The sequence below is a fragment of the Lepidochelys olivacea genome (genome assembly GCF_965140295.1).
Source record: "Lepidochelys olivacea isolate rLepOli2 genome assembly, chromosome: 1".
Taxonomy (NCBI): Eukaryota; Metazoa; Chordata; order Testudines; family Cheloniidae; genus Lepidochelys; species Lepidochelys olivacea.
Window position 1 is genome coordinate 312,329,204 of NC_140411.1, and position 25,392 is coordinate 312,354,595.

Below are 25,392 nucleotides of genomic sequence, written 5' to 3' on the forward strand. Positions count from 1 at the left end.
TAACTCCCAGGGCTGGCCTGGCTCCCAGGCACACGTAACCTCAACCCCCTGGGCCAGCACAGTGCCCCCCATGTGACTGAAGTGTGGGGGCCCCCAAAGCATGGGGCCTGGAGCAGTCGCCCCAATTTACCAGACCCAAGGGATGGCTCTGTGTAATGCCAATTTTTAGAAAAGGCTCCAGAGGTGATCCCGGCCATTATAGGCCAATAAGCCTAACTTCAGTAACAGGCAAATAGGTTAAAACTGTAGTAAAGAATAGAATGAGCAGTCATATAGAAGAACATGATATGCTGGGGAAGAGTCAACATGGTTTTGATGATGTATTTATTTTGCAATTACATGATGCCTTGTAGGTAAAATCCCCTCTTCCCTCCAGATCCAGTCAGTATCTCAACAGTTAAAAGTACACCCATTAGGAGGAGCAAACTTCTAATACAAACACAGCAGCAACTGCTCTGCCAAAGTTTTCTTCTACTCACTGGCTTTATAGAGGTGAGTACCAATATTGTTTACTCAATTAATAATTGTAAATGTCAATGTTTTATCTTTTGTTTACAGTCCAATAGTGAGGAAAATATTTCTGCAATGTTTTCTCTTACAGAAAACACCTCTGGGTTAATTTTCTCTTTATTTTCCAGCCAAATAGCTGTGTGATGCTTTACACTTTGATGCATAATAAATACTTTGGTTTAGAATATTGATCTGAAACAGGCACCTCAGAGACACCTGGTTAGAAATAAAATTCACATCTGAGAAACAACAACATTGCTTTGACTTCAAATATATTTTAGAACAGTATCAATCAATATGTTATTTAAAAACATAGAGCTGTGCATTCAGTGTCAGAGACATAGAAAATAGACTGTTGGGTGTGGATCATATATTTAAGATTCACTAAGAAATATATTTCGCCTCTTTGTTAGTATCATAAAAGCACTAGTGAGGGTATGGTTTCAAAATGTGAATATAGCATGCCATTTGCTGACTTGAAAAGAACTTCACCAATCCCTTCTTATCAGTCCTACCGTAAAACAGCATTTAATGACCTAAAACCAATGTCCTGTTTATGAACATCTTCTCCAAAATCATCTGGAAAGAATTCATTGGACTATTGCTTGACAATATTCTGAAATCTTCTTACCACTGCTGTGTGTTAACACACTGCATCATGCCTCTGCAGACACAGGGATACTTGTAACTCATTTGTTGAGGCAGGCTGTGGCATGCCAGAGAAGCTACATACAGTCCTGGAAATAAGATACAAAATGTAACTTCACCTTGGAAACTTTATATGTATTATTTATCATATTGCCTAGATATTGCCTATCCTCTGTTCGGCAAAGTATGAATATTTTCATTCCTAGTATCCAGAGGTTAAGAAACATTTATAGAATACAAAGCAGGGTTTTTTTTTATCATTTTAAAGTGAACATGAGCAATTATTTTAAATTTAGACCAAGGTGTTAAGAAATATTAACTCATTATGGGCCATATTTTACTCTCATTTACAGGATTATAAAATCTGAATAACTCTATTTGCCTCAATGCAGTATTTCCAGATTTACTCCTCTCAAATGATTTCACTAGAGTTGCTTTGAATTTACACCATTCCAAGAGCAGAATCTGGCCCAGCATTTACTGAAATTTGTTTAGCATGTAAGTCGAAGTCCTTACTTAGTTCACAAAGTAGGGAAAAAAGGCCCTAACAACTGTGACAACCAATATCACTTCACATGGGAGGCAAAATGCCGGAGGCACCTTCCTTTATTGTTCGCAAAATATTTCTTTGGGCACAAAATGAAATCAAGTTAAGCTTTGGTTTGTAGGTAATATTGTTTATACTTTTAATACATACACTGAAAAATAAAATAACCTTCTATATGTTTGTGTCCAGAGTCAGATGTAGAGAGGCAGGTGAAATTGAAAACAAATGCACATAAAACTTTTTCTAACTTCAATACAGGCTCAGTTGGAGTTGTGGGTCAAAATTCAGGTCACTGCTTATTTCTAATTCATGTATGAAATAAAAAACAAAGTGATGAGATATTCTAGCTTTTTCTCAGTCTCCTCCACCCAAAAAACTTTCATTTTGTCAGCTAGAAGCAATGGAAAGATGGGACATGACATATATATGCCTATGCCTTTGCGCCAGTTAGAGGATTAATGTAATCCAAGGTCATTTGTCTTGCCCTATTATTCATCCATAATTCATGGTAGTTAAAGAGGGAGAAGGCTAAAACTGGGAATCGGGGGATTTCCATTTCATTCTTGACTCTGTCACTGATTTCTGTGTGACCTTGGGCAAATCACTTAATCTTTTTGTGTCTCAGTTTCACAATATGTACAACGGGGATAATAATATATCTCTACCTTACAAGGTGTTGAGTATTACTTAAAGGTTGTAAAGCACTTTGAGATCCTTGTATTAAAGACATTATTGAAGGGTAAAGTATTACTATTATTAGAGGCACAACGTAGGGTGGGTAATATCTTTTATTGGACCAAAATATATTACCTACCTGACCTTGTCTCTCTCATATCCTGGGACCAACACAGCTACAACAACACTGCAAACTATTATTACTATCAGAATTCTGAGCCAGATTCTATGGAAAACCAATGACAGGGAGCTAAGAGAGAGAAAAATTCTATTAAATTACCTTTGCCATTTCCCCAAGATCATTATGTCTCTGTGTGTATGTGCATGTGTACTTGCTTTCCAGCTGAATGGGCAGGGAATACAGTCCTGAGATCTGTACAGTGCCTAGAGGATCCACTTGAGACAGAAGCCATCCATACTGAGGCCTGTGAAACTGCACCAGTCAAAGGGCCTTGTTCCCCTCTCTCTTCCCAGGAAGCTGCCCTGCCAGCGACAGTTCTGGCCACTGCTGATCCCACCTCTTCAAGAGGGGTTTACAGTGAAATGTTAATGCAGCCTCTTCTCAGGAACAGACCAGATTCAGCAATCAGTGAAGCTGCACTGGTCAATACGAGTTGGCTGCAAGTGTAGACAAGGACAAGCAGAGACTTGCATTCATTGAGCTAATCATGGTTTAGGCCTGCTTCAAGTGTACTGAAAACTCTGTAGCCCAGATCTTCCTCACTAACCCCACTGTTAGTGCCATATACATGTTAAACAAAAAGGGAGACAAGATGGAGCTTTCCATAACTCCACACAAGAGAACCTTCAGGACAGAAGAAGAATGCCTGTAGCCTGAAGCATTGAATCTACTGCCTGACCGTGTCCACAATGTAAATAACCTGTACACCAGAGGGACTGGATTCTTAATGTCCCTGGGCAGTAATATAAGTTTTGTGACTTTTCATGGAATTTCTCATTTTATTAAAACGAATGAAATAAAAACAAATAGTTGTGTGTAATAGCATCAAGGGTTTGATACAAATGCCACAGGAAGTACAACAACAACAAAAATCAATATTCTTCCATTGCTAACCCAACCAATTGTTCCAGGTACTGCAAGTATACCTAAAATCTCAGTGATTTCACAAGCATAAAATTGCAGCTGTAGAACAAAGATTCGCGTTTCTTGTGTTGATTTGTTACATTAATTTGTCCATACTTTAAATGATGATTTGTATTTAATTTAAACTAGTTGTATGATAAACTAGGGCTAGATTCTATTCCCCTTATTCCCGCTGACTAGTACCTTACTCCACGGGTAACCCTACTGAAATGAACAGGACTACTTGGAATAAGGTACTAGTCAATTTGAGTAAGGGTGGTAGAATTTGACTGCTAGAGACTAGCTTACATACCATAGAATATAGATCCCATATAGTATTAAAAAACATTTTGTTCAAAGACTCAGATTTCAGTGAAGTCTGTGATACCATGAGAAGAAATATGGGTTTAGTGGAAAGCAACATAACCTTACAAGAGTCTACCCCAAATGCTGGTTCTTTGATCTCTAATTCCCATGCTCATTTACAGTATTTCCTGTTAATTTAAACAGTATCATGAACCACACATCACAACAAGGGTAAAACTAAACAGGAAATGCTCAAGCAGACCTTTGGTCTCAAAAGTGACTTACTAATACTGTATAATCTGACAAAGAATGTCTTTTGGTATCTTTCATTTGCTTTTAAAATGAATTCACTGCTCATGAAAGGAGTGACAGTGCTGAAAACTGAAGTCGATTTGGCCACAGAAAAGACATTCTGGGCCTAATTCCCCACTGCCTCATAGCTTGTATAGGCTCTTGCACTTGTGTAAAGAGCTACCAGATGAGAATGGCAGCATTCTACACGCATTCTGCCCAAGATTTGCACTCTTGTAAATGGCTGTACAAGTTGGAAAACATACTACTCCATACCTTGCCATTATGTCTCAGCACTGACCCAATAGTGCAAATTAAAAGTTGACTTGCAAAAGAAAAAAATTGGTCATATATTCTTTTTTGCTTCTTAGTGGTTTATAAACAAACCCTGGAAGGTTTTGTTTGGTTTTTTTTCTGCTTGTTAAAAATAAGAGATCTTGTCTAGCCTGGAAGCCAACAGTGACTGGAGCATTTGTGAAATAATGATATCTTTTATATTCTGTCCATTGTGAGAACTCATAATACACTCTTTTCCTCTTTCCCCTTCCCTAGGTCCTGCAGTAAAACTAGGAAGGGCAAAATCTGACATATTTCCAAAGTTATTTTTAAGAAGCAGAATATATATATATATATATAGAAATGGCACAAACTCACATTTTAAAGTTATTTACAGGTCACTTTTAAAGAATAGTTCATTCTGAAAAGTTCTCTGTAAAAATAGAATTTGAGGGTCCATATTTATTGTCCCTAACTAATTTTGACACCAAATATTTTCAGTTTATAAGTAAAAAATATTTGTTTTAAGTGCTAGTTATACACCCTCTCTGCCCCACACTCCCGGGATCCACAAGTCCAGGCGTTTTCCTTTCCTTCTCCTCCTCAATAACAAAGGTATTGCAGGCCAAATGCTCTCTTCAGCTACAGGAGAAAAATGTAGTAAAACTATTCTTTGTCTTCAGTGCACAAGCGTACTTACTGTCATTAAAATTTAGCTCACAATTTGTTGATGATAGACAAGAAACAGAATCCAAGTCTCTCTCTCAGTTATATTTTTGGCTCTGTGGGGCTAACAGGAATGAAAACAAGTAAAACATATTTGTGTCACTGAAGTGTGCAGAATGCAGATATGACTCTACATATAAACAAGAAGCAGATCAATTGAGTAAGAAATTGCCATTTTTACATACTGACTTCTCAGCATAGAACCACATTTAAAAGGATACAAGCGTGAATTCTTAATGCCCTTTCAACCCTCAGCCTTTCTGCTGAGACTATGAAAAGGAACTAAATTATTGCAAGTTGTGGTGGCAATTTTCTAATGTGGACATCTGCCACTAGGAACTATACTGAGACCAGGAGCTCATTTCACATAGTCCACCATATAGAGTTCAACCATTTCTTCCCTTGGCCAGATTTGAACCGGTATTCCACAGGTGAAAAGTGCTGTATGCTATCACCTGAGACATCTAACCCTCCAAAATAGTGTACCCTTAAACAATTGCACTAACTCTTGCTAAAAAAAATATAGTAAGTTTATTATTTGGCTGCTAGAGAACTAGCAGTTAGACAAGGTAAACATTCACATGAACTAGTAGTATCCCCAGATTTATTTTAACAGTATAGCTATTAATCGTGGCTCCATTCAAGTCAATGGGAAAATCTGTCACTGGCTTCAGTGGAGCCAGGATTTTACCCATTGTCTCTGTACAAACAAGGAAGAGCACATTTTCTATTCTATTCATGTTCTTATGCTGGGCCCATCCTTGTGTGTATTGAGAGTTGTATCTGTTTTTGATACGTGCTTTGTAAGAAACACAGACAGACAATTAGTGCTTTCCAAATGTAAGATGAGAAAACTGCAAGGAAAATAAGTTCTATATGTTCTAAAATAGGTTCTAAAAGGAAATCATCAATACTGAAAAAGGGGTTTTAAATAAATATATGCATACTTGACAATGGCATTTCATTAACGATGACTTCTTGTTACACGTGGCAAAATTAGAGTGTGACAAAACATGATCTGGAATTCTCTTTAGTACATCCAATAACAAATAACAGCACAACTTCTGAATGCCCTGGTATGTGTATAAGTTCTCCATATTTTTTCACATAAACAGAGAACCTGAAACATAAAAAGCTATGTATTTAGACACCTGATCTCTACAAATCTGTAATGTTTTCCAAAGGTGGCGAGAGCTGACTCTAAGAATTCAAGAGGGAAAGTAAAAGTGAACAATATGAAGAACATTCCAACAGTTGACCAGGGTGCCCAGTAGATACAGTAAGTGACCTTCCATAATTTATACTCTTCCTTTTTCCCTTTCTTTTTGTGAAATTTCAGTTTGAAAAATAGGAACGTAAACTGAAAAGGGAACAGGCAAACATATAGCATATTACATCTCAGCTTACTAACAACTGTGAAATATGTGACAGTTTAAAAATACATTGGGCCATATCCCACTCAATTTGCTCATTTGAGTAGTCCCGCTGAAATCAGTGAGACTACTTTCATTTAATAGGGCAGAGAAGATCAGGATTAGTCCATTGTTCCTGAAAGACCAGTAGAATGTATGGGCCAAGTGGTATACTGATGAGTTTGGACTCCTTTAATAAGGTGATGTGACTTGGTGGTAGCATAAATATCACCTAATTGCAGCCACTCTTATGTTAACTAATCTTTTTTATATTGCAACAGTTAAATAGTTATGTAAAACATGTATAATTGCAGAGGCAAAATAATAAGGTTGTCATATATCTCTTCTAAAAATGTGAATAGAGGATTGTAATTTTAAAAACTCATTTATGCTCAAACATTAATAGGCAGTAGGTTTCAAACAAAGAAAAGGAAGAACTTATTCACACAATGCACAGTCAACCTTTGAAACTCATCGCTAGGGGATGTTGTGAAGGCTAAAACTATAACCAGGTTCAAAACAGAGCTAGATAAATTCATCGAGGTTAGGTCCATCAATAACTATTAGCTAATATGGAAAGAGATGCAACTCCATGTTCTGGGTGTCCCTAGTCTCTGACTGACAGAAGGTGGAAGTGGATGACAGGGGATGGATCACTCAGTGATTGTCTGTTCTGTTCATTCCCTCTGACTACTTGGCATTGGCCACTGTCAGAAGACAGGATGCTGGGCTAGATGGACCTTTGGTCTGACCCAGTATGGCCATTCTTATGTAATTCAAGGTTAAGATTCCTGTACCATCCTCATCTTTGTGCTCTTATTCCCAACTATTTTTCATTTTGCAATCATAGATTACAACAGCATGGGTTTTTGATGACGTGACCCACGACACCCTTTTATCAGCTGGGGTATTGCCAGTTTTGCAGAGATTTACACTGCACTGAGAAGTGAGCCTGTTGCCCACATGTGAAGGGAGCACACCATGCAGGTTAATCTCTTGCCTACATTTGGAGTTTAGGGTCTCCGATCAGTACTGGAAGGGTGAATGGGGTACATGGGATTTCCAGATGACATCTGGGTAATGGATGGGAACAGAATAGTGTATGTGGAAAGTAAGATATAAGGTTTCAAAGTGCACATACAAAATTTCAGGTGGGATGGGGGTATGTGTGAGAAACTTCAGTCTAGGGATCAAAATTGGATTTATAAAGTGAATTATAGTATAGCTTGGAGCATGAAGGGAACTACCATCACAAGACAGCGGTAAAACATGCATGCTCTTTCTTTTTCATGTTTACTTTTTCAATCTCATGAGATTTTATCATGAGTATCACAATATTTGGTGTTTTTTCAAAGTCCTAGCTCCCACAGTCCTGTGATTACATGAGAATCTCAGCTTTCATTTAACAACAACAACAACAACAAAGTACATTTCTAGCCTTCATTGTTGTGAGTGAAAAAAGCTTGAAAACATGAAACATACAGGCTCATATGCCAGAAGAATCCAAATAAAAAAAAAATCCAAATGTGTTATTTTAAAAATCTCATGATTTTTAAACTAATCTCATGGTTGTCTGATGTCTGATTCATGAAATATAGGAGCTGGCAATACTTCAATCTCTTAGTTTCAACAAACACAATATAAATAACAATAAAGCACATAATACTCTGTCACTGGTGGACTTTATGTGACACTGGCAAAGAATCACACAAAGAGTCACTTTCTTCTAACACAGAGCAAGGAACTCTACTGGACATAAGAAAAACATTGTTCCTTCTAAGGCCTTGTCCACACACAAAAGTTGCACTGTTTTAACTATACTGGTGCAGTTGAAGTGGTACAACACCCCCAGTGCAGATGCAGTTATAGTAGTATAAATGTACCTATGTCAGGGTAGATAATAGGTTATCCAAGTATAAGGGCTAGTCTACACTGGCAACATTAAAGCACTGCCGTGGCTGTGCTTTGACGTGTCTTGTTTAGTCGCAGCGCAGCTCTGAAAAACCACCTCCACGAGGGGCATAGCTCCCAGCACTGGGAGCGCTGTCTACGCCGGCGCTTTACAGCTGAAACTTGCTGCGCTCAGGGGGGTGTTTGTTCGTTCCCCTGCGTGAGAAAGCTGCAGCGCTGTAAAGCGCTAGTGTAGACAAGCCCTTAGGCACCTTTATATTGGTATAACTGCGCCCACACTACTAGGGGTTGTGCCAGTGTAACTATTTTGGTAAAAATTCTCACCTCACCTTAAATAGTTATACATTGCGGATAGGTCACGCCTAAGGCTTTGTCTAGGCTAGGTCTTAAAGGTGTGTTAGTTAACATGTGATAACTAACATTTTCTACGTCCAGTGTAGACAAGGCAGTACATACTTTAACATGTTGCTAAGCTTGTTTTAAAGCCTAAATTCCCCTTGACTTTAACTCAACCAGCTCAGTATGTATTAAAACACACACTGCCTTGTCTATCCCAGAGTTTTATAACATATTAGTTAGTAGGTGTTAGCTAATACGTCCTAAGAGCACACCTTTAAGACCTTTAAGTAGCCTAAAGCTACTCTCTCTGCTTCATTGCAAAGCTTGTGCTTCCAACCTTGCCAGCCTTCTCCTGCCTGGCTCCTGCTTACCAATTTGAAGAAACAGTACCCAGACCTCATAGTAAGTGGAAAGAAAGGATTGGATATCCCTTATTTAGAAAGAAGAATCCTTACGTTACAGGGACAAAAATAATAATGAGATAAAATCACATCATATTGTTATGACCTTTAGACCCATACCTTTAGAACACTGAATATTAACTAAAATAGATGGTGGGTGGTTCTCAAGTTTTAGTAAGCAATTATTTGAATGAAGAAACATTCTTTATTTTTATGATTCTTTGACACAAAATGCCATACGTGATCAATCTGTGTGGGTAAAAAAATTATTCCAGTTCTTTAGAATAACTTTTTAATAGAAAATATGTCTATAAATATGACTCATTTATCCAGAAGAGATGGAAACATTTGAGATTCAAAGACAATTAGGAACAAGGATGGTAAAATAGAAAAATAGAAATGTATTATATTAAACTTATAGATTATAGTTTCTCAAGAAGTCAGTATACAGACAGTGGAGTATTACATGGGAAATTACATTAGAGGGTATTATTTTATAAATAGATACTGAAATATCAACTGTCATGAGGAGTATTGGAGTCCAAATAGCTCAAATAATCAACAAAAGTGACAAGGTAGCAGTTGGTTGTCTGGAAGAGATCAAAGAGACCAGGTGAATGAGATCTTTTATTGGATTAATTTCTGTTGGTGAGAGAGACAAACTTTCAACAGAGCTCTTCTTCAGGTTTCTGAGTAAGTGTGAAAGCTTGTCTCTCTCACTAACAGAAGTTGTTCCAGTAAGAGATATTACCTCCTGGTATCTCTAATATCCTGGGACCAATATGGCTACAACAACACTGCATGCATGGAAGAAGTCAAGTTAGATGTAATCACAATTTAGGAGGGTATTGTTCTATTAGTGGTAAAAGTGTAGCTCAATCGTTTGCGGGGGGGGGGGGGGGAGAAAGGGGGAAGGGGGTGGTACATTGTCTTGATTAGGCATAAAGGTGTTTCTTTTAAAGTAAAAGAGAATAACTCCCCCCCCCCTCTCAATTTCAGCTGATATCAACCCATTGCGAGTTGCATACTTTGATGGAAAATATTTAGGCACAGTGGACATAAAAGTTTATTTTAAATTAATAGAATTTGCTTGGGAAAACTGTATTGTGAACATTTTTATTACATAAACAGTGAAGGAAATTCACAGAAATTTATCATTTTTTTTTATTCAGTGAGGAGCAATTATCAGTGATTAAAGGATATACTGTAATTAGTCCAGCAGCCTCACAGTCCTATACTTCAACATATGCAGACATAAATAGCAAATTGCACTTAATTTTGTGCTTTGAGTGCCTGATCTGAAGCCCACTTGAAGTCAGCAGAAAGACTCTCATTGGCTTCAGTGTGTTTTGGATCAGGTCCTTAACTCTTAGTTTATGAGGGGCTGTTTTTGTTTTTAGAATATAGAGCAGAAACATTGACAGCAGATTCTGTTTTGAGAACACTCCAGGAACAAAGAAAGATAGGCATGTCCTTTGAAAGTTAAATGAATGATGACAAAGTGTCACCGAATGAGAAAAACAGGCAAATTTGAACCAAGATTCACAATTAACTGCAAAATGGAATCGTTAGTGCCTGTGCTCATTATAGAGCTAGGGATTGAGGCAGTCCAATTAGTGCTTATGCATGAGACCAGTAAACTCACAGTCAGGATAGACAACAGTGGCCCCAGTAATAAAAGATGTTTTGTACATGTTTAGGAGATTGTGTGGTGCATTTGTGAAACAGTAGGTAATTGTATTTTCCCTCAGTTTTTCAGCATCAGAGATGAACCTTATTTGTTTTTGTAAAGACTTGCTCCACTTGGCCTCAATCACTGTTCTGAAGTGAAAAATAACATCTGCAATAAAATCGCAGTTTGTAAAAAACAATTTTAGGTCAATAGATCTAGATTGGTTCTTGTTCACAATACAAAGAGTTTTAGGAATTCTCTCTATTTATAAACAAAGTATTATCGTTCAGTGACTAATGGTGAGAGGTGTTTAATGAACAATGCCTGCGACCACAATATGCATGAGTAAACCTATTAAAGGTATTCAACATATGTTGACTGAGAACAGATGAGAGCCTTCTGGAGAAAGAATTCCTTGCTTTCCTGAAGGTTTCTGTGCAAATGAAACTTTTTACTAGCTATAAGCAAGGAGAAATTACAGTTATAATGGGGCTTGAATAGTAAACATTATTTTTATTTATGTTGTGGTAAGTGCTTCAGGATCCCCATCAGGGATCAAGGCCCCACTGTCTAGGCACCATACAAACAATCAGATCTTTCAGATAAAAAGAGGGAGAAGGAGGCAGGAAAGTTGCAGGGCCGAGGGGAGGTAGAGAAGGCAGCTGTCAAAATATTTCAGAGTGTAATGAAAGGTACGTTCTATTTGTTTTTATGTGTGTGTTCCAACACTTTGGCTGGGTCATTCAGGGCTGCTGCCATCGGTAGGGGAGGGTAGGAAGTTTGGGTCTCATCTTAGAAGGGGTCCTCCTTGTCATCCTCCCCAAACTTGTCAACAGGTTGATAGCTTAGTACTGATTCTGTCACTCATCTTTCCCGTTCTCCTTACTGTAGCAATTGGCTAAGGAAAAGAAAAGAGTTGGAGAGGGGGCAGGAAAGGAGAGAAACAGGGGCTGCGGAGGAGAATGGTTGCTATATCAGAGACAGGAGGCCAAGGGAGTGGAATCAGGAGGAAAAGCAAAAGACAAGGAGAAGGGACTGGTGAAGAGGGAGAGACACATAATATTAGAGGCTAGAGGATAAGAATGGCAGGGAAGCACAAAAGACTAGGGGAGTCCCAGTCCCAGATATATCACTTGCAAACGGCAACACTTCCTCAAATAATGTACAAACTGGATATCCTTCTACTTCATTGTACCTGCTGTGGGTAATTGGGGAGGGTGCACTTGCAGTCTGATGGCAGATCTGGTCTCACAATCTGGTCTCACTCACTTCCAGTAATATTTTAAACAAAAATCAGTTCCTCTTTTTCATAGGTACTTGACACTTCCATGGATGATTTGTTGAGTTTAATATAATTAATTCTCTTTACCATACTGATATCTAAGTTACATACAGTATAACAACTAGCCTTCCCACTTTCAAGAGTCATTAAGAATGTCATCCTTCTGACCTGCTGAGTGATTATAATTCTTCCACCTACTCCTTTAGAAAAATGATGATTTTGTACCACAGTAGACAGTAATAAACATGGGCCTTATTCTTTTCTTAGACATGTGGTATACTGTATATTACCACATATCTGAGTTCTCTTGGTTAATCTAAGTGAGAAAGACACCCTATGCTTTAATTATAATAATAATAATTATTGCCCTATTTGTATTGTGATGTATTTGTATTGTGATGACCCCAAAAAGACACTTTTAGGTCCCAAAAGGTTATCTCCTAAGTAAAACAGATGGTGAGTACATAGGATATGCAGGGAAACTGAAACACAGAATAAGTAGGATGCTTTCTTTTAAAAATTATTCTAATAGTATTATATTATTAAGTCAATTCTTGTGTCTTCATGGAAGTGAGTCTTTCAGAGAGGTTTGCATGAAGAGAGGAAAGTGTCTTGGCAGAATGGAAATCAAGGAAAGGCTGAGTATTGGAAAGTGCTTCCTGACCTGAGAGTGAAATCGACCAATCTGTAGAATAGTTTCCCCAGGTACACGCCTCATCCTTGAAGGCATTTAAACACTGACTTATTTTTGTCCTGATTATAGTTTTGTCTTTGTCCATATCTGTTGTGAGTACAAAGTTAAAAAAGAAACTCAACATAAAAGCCATATCTTTGACACAATATCTGTCCTTGCTGTGAATACTGTTTTTTTAAAAAACGTCTCTTCTTGTTTTTGTTTTCAGGGAAACCATCGCATTAGCCCCAGCGAAAACAGCATACCATGTGCAATTTGTGGATTAAATGGATAGAAATTACAATGCTGCTTATTATGGTTGATGGCCAACTGTTCAAGCAGGCAAAGGCCCCGCTGCTACTCCACAAACCTTTCATTGTTGTTTGGAATGCACCTACGGAACAGTGCAGGCTGCGGTATAAGGTGGACCTAGATCTCAGTGTTTTTGACATTGCATCAAACACCAATGAAACTTTGAGTGGATCCAATGTGACAATCTTTTATCACACTCATTTGGGGCATTACCCCTATTATTTAGACACTGGGGTTCCTGTCAATGGAGGGGTGCCACAGAATGAGAGTCTGATAAAGCACCTTAACAAAGCTAAGTCTGACATTGACCATTCCATACCCATGAAGAAATTCCAAGGACTTGCAGTCATTGACTGGGAAAACTGGAGGCCCCAGTGGGACAGGAACTGGGGTAATAAAACCATTTATAGAAATAAATCTCTCGAACTGGTTAGGAGATGCCATCCTCAGTGGTCAGAGGACAAAATTAGGAAAGTTGCTAAGGAAGAATTTGAAAATGCTGGCAAAAGTTTTATGAACAACACTATCCTTCTGGCTGAGCACATGAGACCGAATGGTCTGTGGGGTTATTATCTTTACCCAGACTGCTACAATTATGATTACAAAGAACATCCGAAAGCTTACACAGGTAGATGCCCAGACATTGAATCTTCCCGCAATGATCTTCTGCTTTGGCTGTGGAAAGAAAGTACCGCTCTTTATCCATCCATATATCTGGATTATATATTGAAGTCAAGTCCAAATGCTCTGAAGTTCGTTCACTATCGGGTTAAGGAAGCAATACGTATTGCCTCAGTTGCTAGAAAAGACTATGTTTTGCCTGTTTTTGTTTACTCCAGACCATTTTATGCCTATACTTTACATGTTTTGACAGAGGTAAGCAGACATATATAGAAATCTAAAGATTAGCCACGCAATCTCTTGGAAAAAGCATATCCTAGGACTTTCTCCTTGTATAATAACAATTATAGATGCATTTCTGTTTCATATATAGAACTATCCTGGTAAAGAAAGACACTACAGTCATGGTACAAAACACTACAGCTTTCAATAGAGATCCTGCTCTGGTTTGGTCTATTACTGTACAATAATATTGTATTCTTTTTATGAGAGTAATTTAGAAGAAAGTACAAAGCAATTGTTTCCTTAAGTAATTAAATATTTCAGATTAATTCTTCAGCTTGAGAAATGGAGTTGACAAATCTCAGTGAAGTTTGAAATCCGCTAATATTAAGGGAAGATAAACGTTCATGAGAAAGGAATCTCAGGGTTGAGTTTATTTGTTTTCTTCCCAAAATGGAAGCTCCCTTAGTACAGAAATTAATGAGACATATCAACTAGGTAAGCCCAAGTTTAGCTTGGCGTTCCTAGCTCCTGCATGAGAAAACTTGCACAGAGGCAGAATGTGACAGCAGGCTTCTTAGAGGAAGGATGACTGTGTTCTCCTGGCCATATTGTTTTCTGAAAGTACAGTATGTCTGATCATGCACAGTAACTGAGTATCTGGGTTTTGGCTTTTTAAATCTACTGTATTACAAAAATACAATTTCTGTGTCATGTGACGCCTCTTCAGCCAATGATAATTGAAGGAAATATTTTAAAAAATACAATCAAAATATGCAGGTTACAAAATAAATGTACAGACATCAAGATTTCTGATAACATTGTGGTAATCATAACCCTTGTCTTGGATCTTGTCTATGCAACTGCTCAGAGCATGTAATTCCTGAATGGCTTCCTAAATAGCCTTTTGCTATAGGCTGGCCAACCCTGGACGTGGAAGGATTTGGTTTGATTCATACTTGAGGTGTGGACCCAGTTGGAGGGAAGGGAGCTCCCTCCCGACAGAACAAATAGCCCTCTTTGGATACTGATGCCCCCCGCCCCGCCTCACAGCCCCACTCTTGGGTCATGGAGAGCTGTGGTGTTCCCCATACAAAAATGGTATCATGGTTGGTGGCTTGGAGTGTCAGGGGCTCAATATCAGGGCTGTATCCGTCTACTTTCGGTTGCCATGGGTGTATGTGCGTATTCAGTCCCACAGGTTCCAGAGTGCTCCCATCTGACTGCTCCAGTTTGGAGCTATGAGTGGGGGATTCCTGTTGGAGCTGTGCAGACCCAGGCAGTCTCTCTGGCTGCTTAGTGAGGAAATGCAAGGTATACAGCCACCTTTTCAGAAGCTTTCACTAACTTTGTGTGCCTCAGCTTGTTAGTTCTCAGCTGGAGACTCCTCCATGAGGCATCGGAGTTTCAGAGATACCAAGGATTTTTTTCCATGGGAACTACCTGTCCTCAGCACCTCTGACAAAATCAGGCACCCAGGGGTGAAATCCTGGCCCCACTGAAGCCAATGGGAGTTTTTCTATTGACTTCAGCAGAGTTAGGATTCCACCCATGGTGTCTCCATCTGAGAACTCAAAATAGAGGCACACAAAGTTAGTGAATACTTCAGCAAGCATTGGCTCTAATAGCTATGTTCATCATAAACATAGATCTCGGGATTAAAATGAAAATACCATTACCACTAGCTAAACATCCTATAATATGAAATCTAGCACAATTATATATTATGCAAACCTTCGAACATACGAGGCTGTACAAAGTTAATTGTTTACCTGGACCTAGCTTCCACATTCGATAATAGTAACTGAAAATGATATTGCCCATAAGTTACCCTTTTATCCACTGGGCTGTATTTTAGTTGCATATCACCTTTTCCAATCTGGATGTTTCAGAGATCTTTTCTAAAACATTCAGCACCTGTGTGCACAGCCCATTCACAGCAGGGGGAAGCCCCTGTGAGGAATATTCAAATATATACTTTGTAGTGAAAACAAAATATACATCTTCAAAGACTGATCATGGGTGCCAGGCTTGTAGCTTCTCCGGACTACATATTTGGCAGCATGAGCTCTATGAGTGCAGCTTGGGGACTGGCAGGCTTTTTATAGATAGAGCACCGGAAAGAGCTCCAAATGCCAATGATCAGGAAAACAATGTTCATGGTTTTATTGTTTTAAATCTATTGTTTCACAGCCCTGATGTCCTCAAATGATTTTATATCAGCTCTTGTGAAACATAGTTGGACACTGTTACCTACTGTAACCTCACACTCTGCACTGCTCCAGTAGCAGACAGGACAACCAACTGTAGCTCAGAGAGTCAGAGATTCCTTCCCAGCACCCTGAACGCTGGGGAAAGTTGCACTTCTTTTTCTGGAGCACTTTACATCTCCCTATAACCCCCATCAGCTACTCTGGGCAGCAAATATAGGAGGAACAGAAACAAATCTACTCACACTCTCCACTCCGCCTTGCTAACAATGCAGAGTAGCTCCCTGTTCTCTTCCCTGTAGTCATAATGTGAGCAAGGCTGAGCAAGGGGGGAGGGTAATAGGGACTTTACTCCCCCTTATGCCCTACCATGGCTGAGCAAGAGTGGGGCAATCTAGCCCTATGGAAATTTAGCTTTTGTTTGGTTGCTGACAGAATAAGATGTGGTGCACAAGTACAGTAACATGTACAGTGCTAAAGATACAGCAAGTGCCACAATGAAAAAAATTAAGTTGAAGCAACAGTTGTGGGAACCACCAGAAAGAGCTGCAGGTATAAGAGCCCCACGAAAGACAAAAATTCCGAGGCCAGAAATATCCCTGCAATTGGGTCCCCCCTGCCTCATTTCTCTTTGCAAATCATTTGCCAACAGATCCTAACTTCTATGAATGGCTTTCCTATCTCTAAGTATTCACCACATAATTTATGCAAATGATTCTCTATATTGATGCTCTAGGGTGTTCAGAAACTGTCCCCCTAGACTACTTGCTATTAATAATGTGTGATCAGTGATTGAAGTTACATGGCATTGTTTCTGCTCCCTGACTGGAAGAACAAATCTTTTCATAAAGCAGAATGACAAATAAATGATGAATAATGAATAACAGCGACTCTCGTTCATGTAGAAATACCTGTGTCCTCATGTCACGGTGTGTATTTGTACAAAGGCCATTCCCCATGAACAAAGCCACCTTTGCACAAATATTCTCCTATATAGAATAAGATGGGATATGACTAGATTGAAACAAAGAGCCATTCAGAATTTGAAGTAAAGATCACAAACATTTTTCAATACAAAATGAAATCACCCAGCGAATCAAACTGTGGAAGGAGCCCTGGTGAGACAGGAGTTCCCTTTTTGTTTATACTCTACCCCAGGGGGCTAGTCCAGAACACCAGCTCAGGAGCAGAATCTTGAGGGTCTTTGGTTGCTGGGAACAGCATCCAAAACTTGGAATAGTACCTTGAGCATCAGCAGAGAGAGGAGGAAACCAGGGTATTGTGGGGAAATGTTGGTATGCTAAGCAGCTGTTGAGTCACAGGTAGGGGATGAGGGAAGATAAACAAACATCTTATAAAATGGAGCCTTTAAGTATTTTAAGTCCCTCTCTTTCCTCCGTATGGCTCCTCTAGGGGTGGGGAGAGCAAGGAGAAGAGCATCTAACTACCTAAGCTATCTACTTATCTATGTACTTATGTGGCCACTGTCACCATAGGATCTGAGCACCTCACAGTCTTTTAATGTATTTGGCCTCACAGCATCCCTATGAGGAAAGGAAGTGCGATTATCTGAAGCACAGAGAGGCTAAGTGACTTGCCCAACATCACATTGGAAGTCTATGGTGATGGGAATTAAACCCTGGGGCTCCTGACATCGAGGCCAGTGACCTCACTACTGGACCATACTTCCGTAAAAGTCCATATTTTCTATTCTTCTGCGAGTGCTATCCCTCTGGGTGCTCCACTTTAGGTGTTGGTGCAGCCCTGCCGGACACTGCTGCCAAAAATCTCCGATTGATGGTGCAGGGACACACCGACACCGAAAGTGGAACACCCACAGCGACACACGTCTCGAAGAACCTCAGAAGCTGCACAAAGTGAATAACCCTCTCTGTTCAGTTTTTGGTTCATTCAAACGTGTTTGATATATCGACCCCTTATTTTGTCTGACTGAGACGCGATCACCAAGTTGTTAATGAGATCGGAACTGCGTGTTGTGCTAGTTCACTGTACCCCCATGTGGTTGATTTAAAACAGTCAGGGTCCAGGATTTGTGGTTTTATAATCTTTGTGAAGTGTTTCGCAGAAGAAAAGGGCTAGGGATCGTCCATTACCAAAAAGAAAAGGAGGACTTGTGAGACACCTTAGAGACTAACAAATTTATTTGAGCATAAGCTTTCGTACTCCTTTTCTTTTTGCGAATACAGACTAACACAGCCACTACCAAGAGTTTTAACTATATCCTAAAGTCACTCAACTTTTCAAAGTTTGATCTTTTAGCCGAACATGTATTTTACTGCTTAACTAAAGCCAATAAAAAACGCACCACCATTTTCAACATGAAAGTAACACCAGTGACATACCCTACTCTCTTCTTCTTCAGAAAGCACTGAACTATATGATTTTAGCTATAATAAAGTGCTCTCAAGAACTGCTTGGGTGATCAGCAGCACTATGAACTGCAGGTGAGCCCAATAACATGGCATAGTGTTGTGAAACCTACACGATGGACCAATAGGCAAACCCAGTTCTTTAAAATATCTCCATGATTTCCAATATTATTTCATCTGACCTTTAGTTAAAGGTCACCTTCACCACTCATGTGTCCCAGGAATCCTCCTCATATTCTTCTCCAATAATTCCGCACACTCTCCTTTTACTCAACCACTGATTTGTGTCTTCACTTTCTTGAACAATAAACATTTCAGGACAGCAAAGTCCTTACTTATAAACTGCTAGGTGCATTTAGAGAGCTATGTGTGATTTTTAAAAAAACAATAAATAACATTAATAATAATGACAGGTTTCAGAGTAACAGCCGTGTTAGTCTGTATTCGCAAAAAGAAAAGGAGTACTTGTGGCACCTTAGAGAAAAACCAATTTATTTGAGCATAAGCTTTCGTGAGCTACAGCTCACTTCATCGGATGCATACTGTAGCTTATGCTCAAATAAATTGGTTAGTCTCTAAGGTGCCACAAGTACTCCTTTTCTTATTAATAATAATGGAGACATCCAGTTTTATCTATCTGTAGTTCTAACACACCTACTGCCATCACATGATCATCCCCTGGGCCCTTGGGTGATTTCACAGTGATGGAGACAAGATAAGGAAACCGTATCAATATGCTATCAAGCACCAGCCAGTTTATAACATTTGCTGGTTCTTTATGAAATGTTTGTATTTCTCTTTGCAAAGGCTGCACAGTCAGTGTCCCTAGCCTCAGGGGATGGGAGGAAAAGCACTGACATTCCCAAATGAAAGTCACTTGCTAGGGATCTAGGGGATGGATAAGAAAGGTAGTTGCTCTGGGTTCTGTTTATTTATTTCCCCCCCTTCCCTGCTAAATGCTCCATTTCCCCGTAGCATCTTTTTACATTGGGAGGGTTCCCCAGCCTCTCTTTTTCTGGTATTATGAAGTGCTCAAACATATTGCTACACTGACACTAAGGAAGCCAGATCTGAACACAGTTTTTGTATTGGTATAATTACATTGTGATTTTTTACCAAAATAGCTACATCAGTACAACCCAAGCACAGCCTAAGTTATGCCAATACATAAGAACGGCCATATTGGACCAGACCTGTGGTCCATCTAGCCAGTATCCCATCTTCCAACAGTAGCCAATGTCAGGGGCTTCAGAGGGAATGACTAGAACAGGCAATCATTAAGTATAAAAGCGCTTATACTGATATGGTTTATTTCCCTTCCTGTACAGGAATAAGTTAACTTGGTGTACAGTTCTACCTGGTGTATGTGCTGTTATTATGGGTGTAATTGTGTCTGCCAATCTCTATACCAGTATAGTTAAAGTGGTACAACCTGTGTGTATGGACAAGGCCTCAGAACTGCAAATACTCATGGACTGACTAAATGACAAACTATCATAGTTATAATCCCTTGCAAAAGAGGTACTAGAGTATTCTATACGAATTGTCCACTACAGTTCAGAAGAGTGTCACTGCCTTTCTGCTCCTTCCATCTGTCTGGAGAAATCATTCTGAATATACTACAACACACTGAAACATCAATAGGAAGGTGCATTTATTTGTGTGGATAAGCAAAACATTTTTTAAAAATTATTTTAACTATTTCCCCCCCCCACCCCTTTGCAGTTTCTGCTGTAAGTCAATGTTCAGAATGAGTCAGTGAGTCCCTGGATCTATTGTTGTTATTCTCTATTACTTGTATTGTGATAGCACCTAGAAGTCCCAGACGTGGGCCATGACCCCATTGTGCTAGAAGCTGTAGAAGCATAGAACAAAAGACAGTCCCTGCCCCAAGGATTCGGGAGCTCATTGTGGGCCTTTTTGAATATGAAGATTCATAAATCAACATCTCCTCTGGAGAAAAGTAGTGCTTAAATGTTAGTGTGTCCTCTGCTGTATTTGATTCTATGGGTTCTGATGCTTTTACAATGTCCAGTTTTGATACTTTCCTCTTTCAGACTGACCTGGTGAACACTATTGGAGAGAGTGCTGCTTTGGGGGCAGCAGGGGTTGTCCTTTGGGGAAGCATGCAGTATGCCAGCTCAAAGGTAGGTGGGGTGGATTTACAAACATTCACGGGTTAAGTGCTATGTCCTTGATAAGAGACTCTCTCCCCACCCGTCCTCATTTCTACCATTTTACATCCTTACCATGAAGCTCTCCCTCACCCATCACTGTCACCAGCCTTTTGGCTGAAGATGACTGCTTGGGAGTCCTTTCACCTTGTTAACAACATACTTATATTAGCCATTGCTTCTTAGGAACCACATCCAGGGACCAAACATGGATGACATCCATAGCAGTGAAAAGCTCTGATACCAAGATAATAAGATACAGTTTGAAACACTGAAATGTAAATGTAAACAGTCTGTTTAACAGTGTGCTGCTTGCATAATCTGTACATTACTAAACACAAGGCTAAGTATTTGGCAGGGGATGAGATGCAGAACATTTTTCACAGACCAAATGTTGAGCGTTGTCCTAAATTTTATAACACAGTCATTGGTGGAATATAATCCCAACCTAAGAAAAGTCCTGCTCCTCCTCATAAGGCCCCAGGACTCACCTAAAGAAGTCTTATAATCCCCTCTCCTGGAATTACCAAAGGTGACAGAAGGTTGCATTGTGTATCCTTGCAAGGCACCTGATAGGCCAGCTCCCTCACTTCACTCTTGGAAAGGCTGCAGGTGGAGAAGGCAAGTTGACCTTTGATAGGGCATTAGCAATACAGGAAGACACAACCTCTTTCAATGTTTGATCCTGCTACTATCAAAGTCAATGGCAAAACTCCCATTGACTGCAGTGGCGTGGGATGAACTCCCAAACCAGTTCAGCGACCTAACATGGAGCTGAAAAAAACAAAAACTATTTTTCCACATTGCACACCAGCCAGTAAAAATTGTCTAGTAGCTACTAGGTTAAAGGATTATGGTGATCAGTGTAGAAATCCCTAGTGCTAAAGCAGTGTGTCAATAGATGTTTAAAACTTCTTTTATTTTAAATCATTCCTTTTCAACAATCACTAGAAAACCTTATTTTTAATAAAACATTCAATATGTTGCTACCAGGCACCCAAAAGAGAAAAGCAAGATTATAATAAAGGGCAATATCTTACTGGCCTTCCCATGAATGCGGATTAAGCCAGGGGGCCAATCACATGAGTAAAGCCTACAGGATTTATCTCAGTATATCACTTCAGCCAGTTCCATGTTAATGTTCTACCAAAAATATGGAAACTTGGACATAACTCTGGTTACTGATTAACATGTCACACTCTTGTTTTCCTGCAGGAGAGCTGTTCAGTTGTGAAAAAATACATAGATGGCCCCTTAGGACATTATGTCATTAATGTGACCTCAGCAGCCAAACTCTGCAGTAAAGTTCTGTGTAAGAAGAATGGGAGATGCATCCGTAAAATTAGTGACTCTTCTGCTTATCTGCACTTGCCGCCCAATAGTTTTGAGATTAGGGTCCACCATTCTGAAAAAGGCCCAAGATTCTTTGTGACTGGAAAACCTAAACCAGAAGACATAAAGGCCATGAAGCAAAGCTTCACATGTCAGTGTTACCAAGGCTGGACTGGGATATTTTGTGAACTGCCTGACCGAAGTGTATTTGAACAATGGGCTCACACTCTGTTTAATAGATCAAAAAATCAAATGCTCAACCTTCTCTTATTTGGATCCATGCAGATTTTTCTGCTTCTCACTGTACACTAATGTTTCTTACAAGGAAGCAAGAAACGTTGCAGTTGAGACTTCAGATCTCCTTGCTTAGCAAGTTTCTATTTAGATGGGAAATGGTGTTGCAGACTGTTGCTTTATTTTCATTCTGCTCTGTTTAAGTACCAATCCTACTGGTCAAGGCAGCGTTTTTGCACAGAGTGTTAAGGAGATTTCAAATGCATCTCCCTCTTACTGGCCCCACTCGTACTGTTCTAGCTCATTCCTTAATTAGTCAAAACTCTACTGATCCATTGGGAGTTTTGCTCGAGTGAGAAGCAAGTAAAGCTGGGTAAAGACTTCAGGATTTATCCTTAGACAAGCAGAAAAAAAGGATGTAAAGACCATTTATTTCAAAGGCTGGATGATTTAGAACACATTAATTCTGAGGATCTTCCCATTGACCAGGGGTCTAGTCTGTACTCCTTTGTCCTGTTGATTCACAAGCTGCTGTTTGACTAAAGACTGGGCCTGTCTGCAGTTTCTGATAACCCAGTTCAATCTTTGCTACTTATTAAAAAAATCACCTCTAAAATCCATTCAGGTCTGGGATTCTCAGTCTCCTGATTGCTGGGAGGTGGGATGCTCCACTCTCCTTCCTTCCAGATAGGGAGCGTTGTGTGCTCCTCACTGCCTCTTGGGCACTGAATTCCCTACCTTCCACCCTGCTCAACCTACATATAGATGGTAGAACACTCCTGTGACTGATGCTCCACTTGCCCTGCCCATCACCAGACTGAGTTAGTGGATTAGAGAGATCCATCAAGAGCAGGAAATGGTGAGCAGCCTCCACAGAAACCCTCTGGGAACATATCATCCTCTCTTTCAGGAAGGAGGGAGAAAATGGAGCACCCCACCTCCCACAAGCTCTGCCCTGGCTCCCATGTAGGGGACCCTGATCTAGATGATAGGGTCAGCACCTTGTAGCCTGATCCTCTTTTAAGTAGGGCTAGTGGAAAGATGGACTGAATAATTACTGGTGAATATAGTATCCAAGAAATGGCCCATCATACTAGTCCTATTTTTCAGTTGAAACTATATTTTAAAACATTAATTTAAAATAAGGCACTGGCCCATTTTCTCACAGGAATGCATCTATTTTTCAAAAAATTCTATCTTATATACAGTAGGTTTTTTAAAAAGTCATATATAAGTGACTTGATCAAATGGGTGACAAAACCAAGAAAAATTCTCTCTCTCTCTCTCTCTGAACTGAGTTGCTAGGTACAATATAAAAGTTGTTTTCTCTTGGAACTTCCAAATGATGGGTTGTGTAGAGTACTCACCTAGAGCAGTGTGCACTGAAATAATGAGAGACCTATGCTTGGATCGAAGAGAATATGGATACAATCCTTTACCCTGAGCAATCTGAGAGTTTATACTGATTATTCATGGTCAGAATTTGCCATCCTTACTCACACTGAGTAGCATCATATTCCATGAGTAGCTCCACTAAAATCAGTGAGACTACTCTCAGGGGAAAGTGCTACTCAACATGAGTAAGGGTGGCAGAATTTGGCCTCAGCTAGAGGCCATTCTTGATACTGGACTAAGTCTTGCTCAAGTAAAGCAAGTTACTTAAGACATTAATCTGCATATAGCACAATAAAATTCTTCTGTATATTTTGTATTGTTTGTACATCTTAAATTTATCCCCAACCATTACTGTAAAATAGGAGTCAGATTCCCAGCTGGTGAAAGCTCCGATGCTCAGATTTGCACCAGTTAAAAATCTAGCTCATAACAGAATTATAATGGATATTTTAAGGTTGCAACGACCAGTTTAAACCAAGACACTTAAGTGGGACTGACTTCAGTTAAATAGAGATCTAGTACAAGTCTTAGTATTCTGAGTCACCACTGTAATGATATGTTGGGCTGAAATGCAACAATAAAGGTTCACAACTCAACTTTTACTTTGTATCACGTAACTCGAATGGCTGACAGCAAATCTGAAGGTAAAAATCTTTTTTGGGGGGGGGGTTGTTATTTGTAATTAAAAAGAAAACTTTTAGTACTGTGCCTAGAAATCATTACATTTTAAAAATTTTGTGTATACTGTGCTTTAGTTCTTTTCATGTTCAATGTTCGTTGAGGTTAAAAGAAAAGTTAAGCATACATTCAATCCACCTCATTTTAACACATGCATTTGAAACAATGAGCTTAATTTTGTTAAATATGTGTCATAAGTAACAGGTTTGCTTTTTGGATTTGACATTTCTGTATTGTAGAAGAGTAGCCTAATTTGTTTTCATAAGCCACACTGTGGGGTAAAAATATAATGTTATTAGGCATATGTTAAGTGTTAGTTAAATGGTAGTGTTTATTTTTAGCTTATTTCATGTTTTATACTGTAAAGTATTTCTTCTATTTATACAGATTTTAAAGAATAAAATACTCAATATACTTAACAATATACACAAATTATTTGGTAATATAAATGAACCTAAGTGAAATTAACACAAGATCTTCCATGAAAAGAGTGCTGGTACCTTGTGTAACGTTTTATATAAAACGGTATGAACATAGGGGCCAAATCCCAAAGTTTTAATCGAGGGAAAAATTCCCATTTTAGTCAAAGGGCCATATCCTCAGTTGGTGTTAACTGCCATAATGCCACTGAAGTCCTTGGAGGTACATCAGTTAACATCTGCTGAAGATCTGGCCCAAAGGCCCTGTTTCTGCTCCGATTTACCATTTTGACAGCAGTGTAGCTCACTGATTTCATTGAAGTTACATCTGGTTTACACCAGATTTAGTGATAGCAGAGTCAGCCTCAATGGAAGGTTTGCCAGGGACTAAGTAAAAGTCTTTAGGGTTTGTCCCATATACTGCTATGAAGTATTGTGAGCCAAATTCTCCTCGCAGACTTCAGTTGCGTTCCCTGGTAGTTGCCAGAAGAATTTGGCCTGGGATTTTTAATTCTTTAATATAATCAATGGAACTCAACATATAACTGAGTATGATTTTACAGATCTGAATTTTATATTTTGATTAGTAATCTTTGAGTACTTCCTGGTGTAAGAAGAAGGATTTTATAATTATGAGTCAGTTAGAAAGTGG

At 39.2% G+C, this 25,392-nt stretch overlaps 1 protein-coding gene across 1 annotated transcript; it reads left to right on the forward strand.

The window, feature by feature from the left end:
* Positions 1 to 429: 429 nt before the first annotated feature.
* LOC311524323 (hyaluronidase-1-like) lies at positions 430 to 22,326 on the forward strand (the record flags this gene model as incomplete). Its single annotated transcript, XM_084635324.1, has 5 exons — positions 430 to 492; positions 6,248 to 6,342; positions 12,983 to 13,941; positions 20,566 to 20,655; positions 21,898 to 22,326. Exons 3-5 carry the CDS (start codon positions 13,021 to 13,023, stop codon positions 22,324 to 22,326), a joined length of 1,440 nt encoding a protein of 479 aa, XP_084491450.1. The 5' UTR covers positions 430 to 492; positions 6,248 to 6,342; positions 12,983 to 13,020.
* Between the last annotated feature and the right edge of the window lie 3,066 nt (positions 22,327 to 25,392).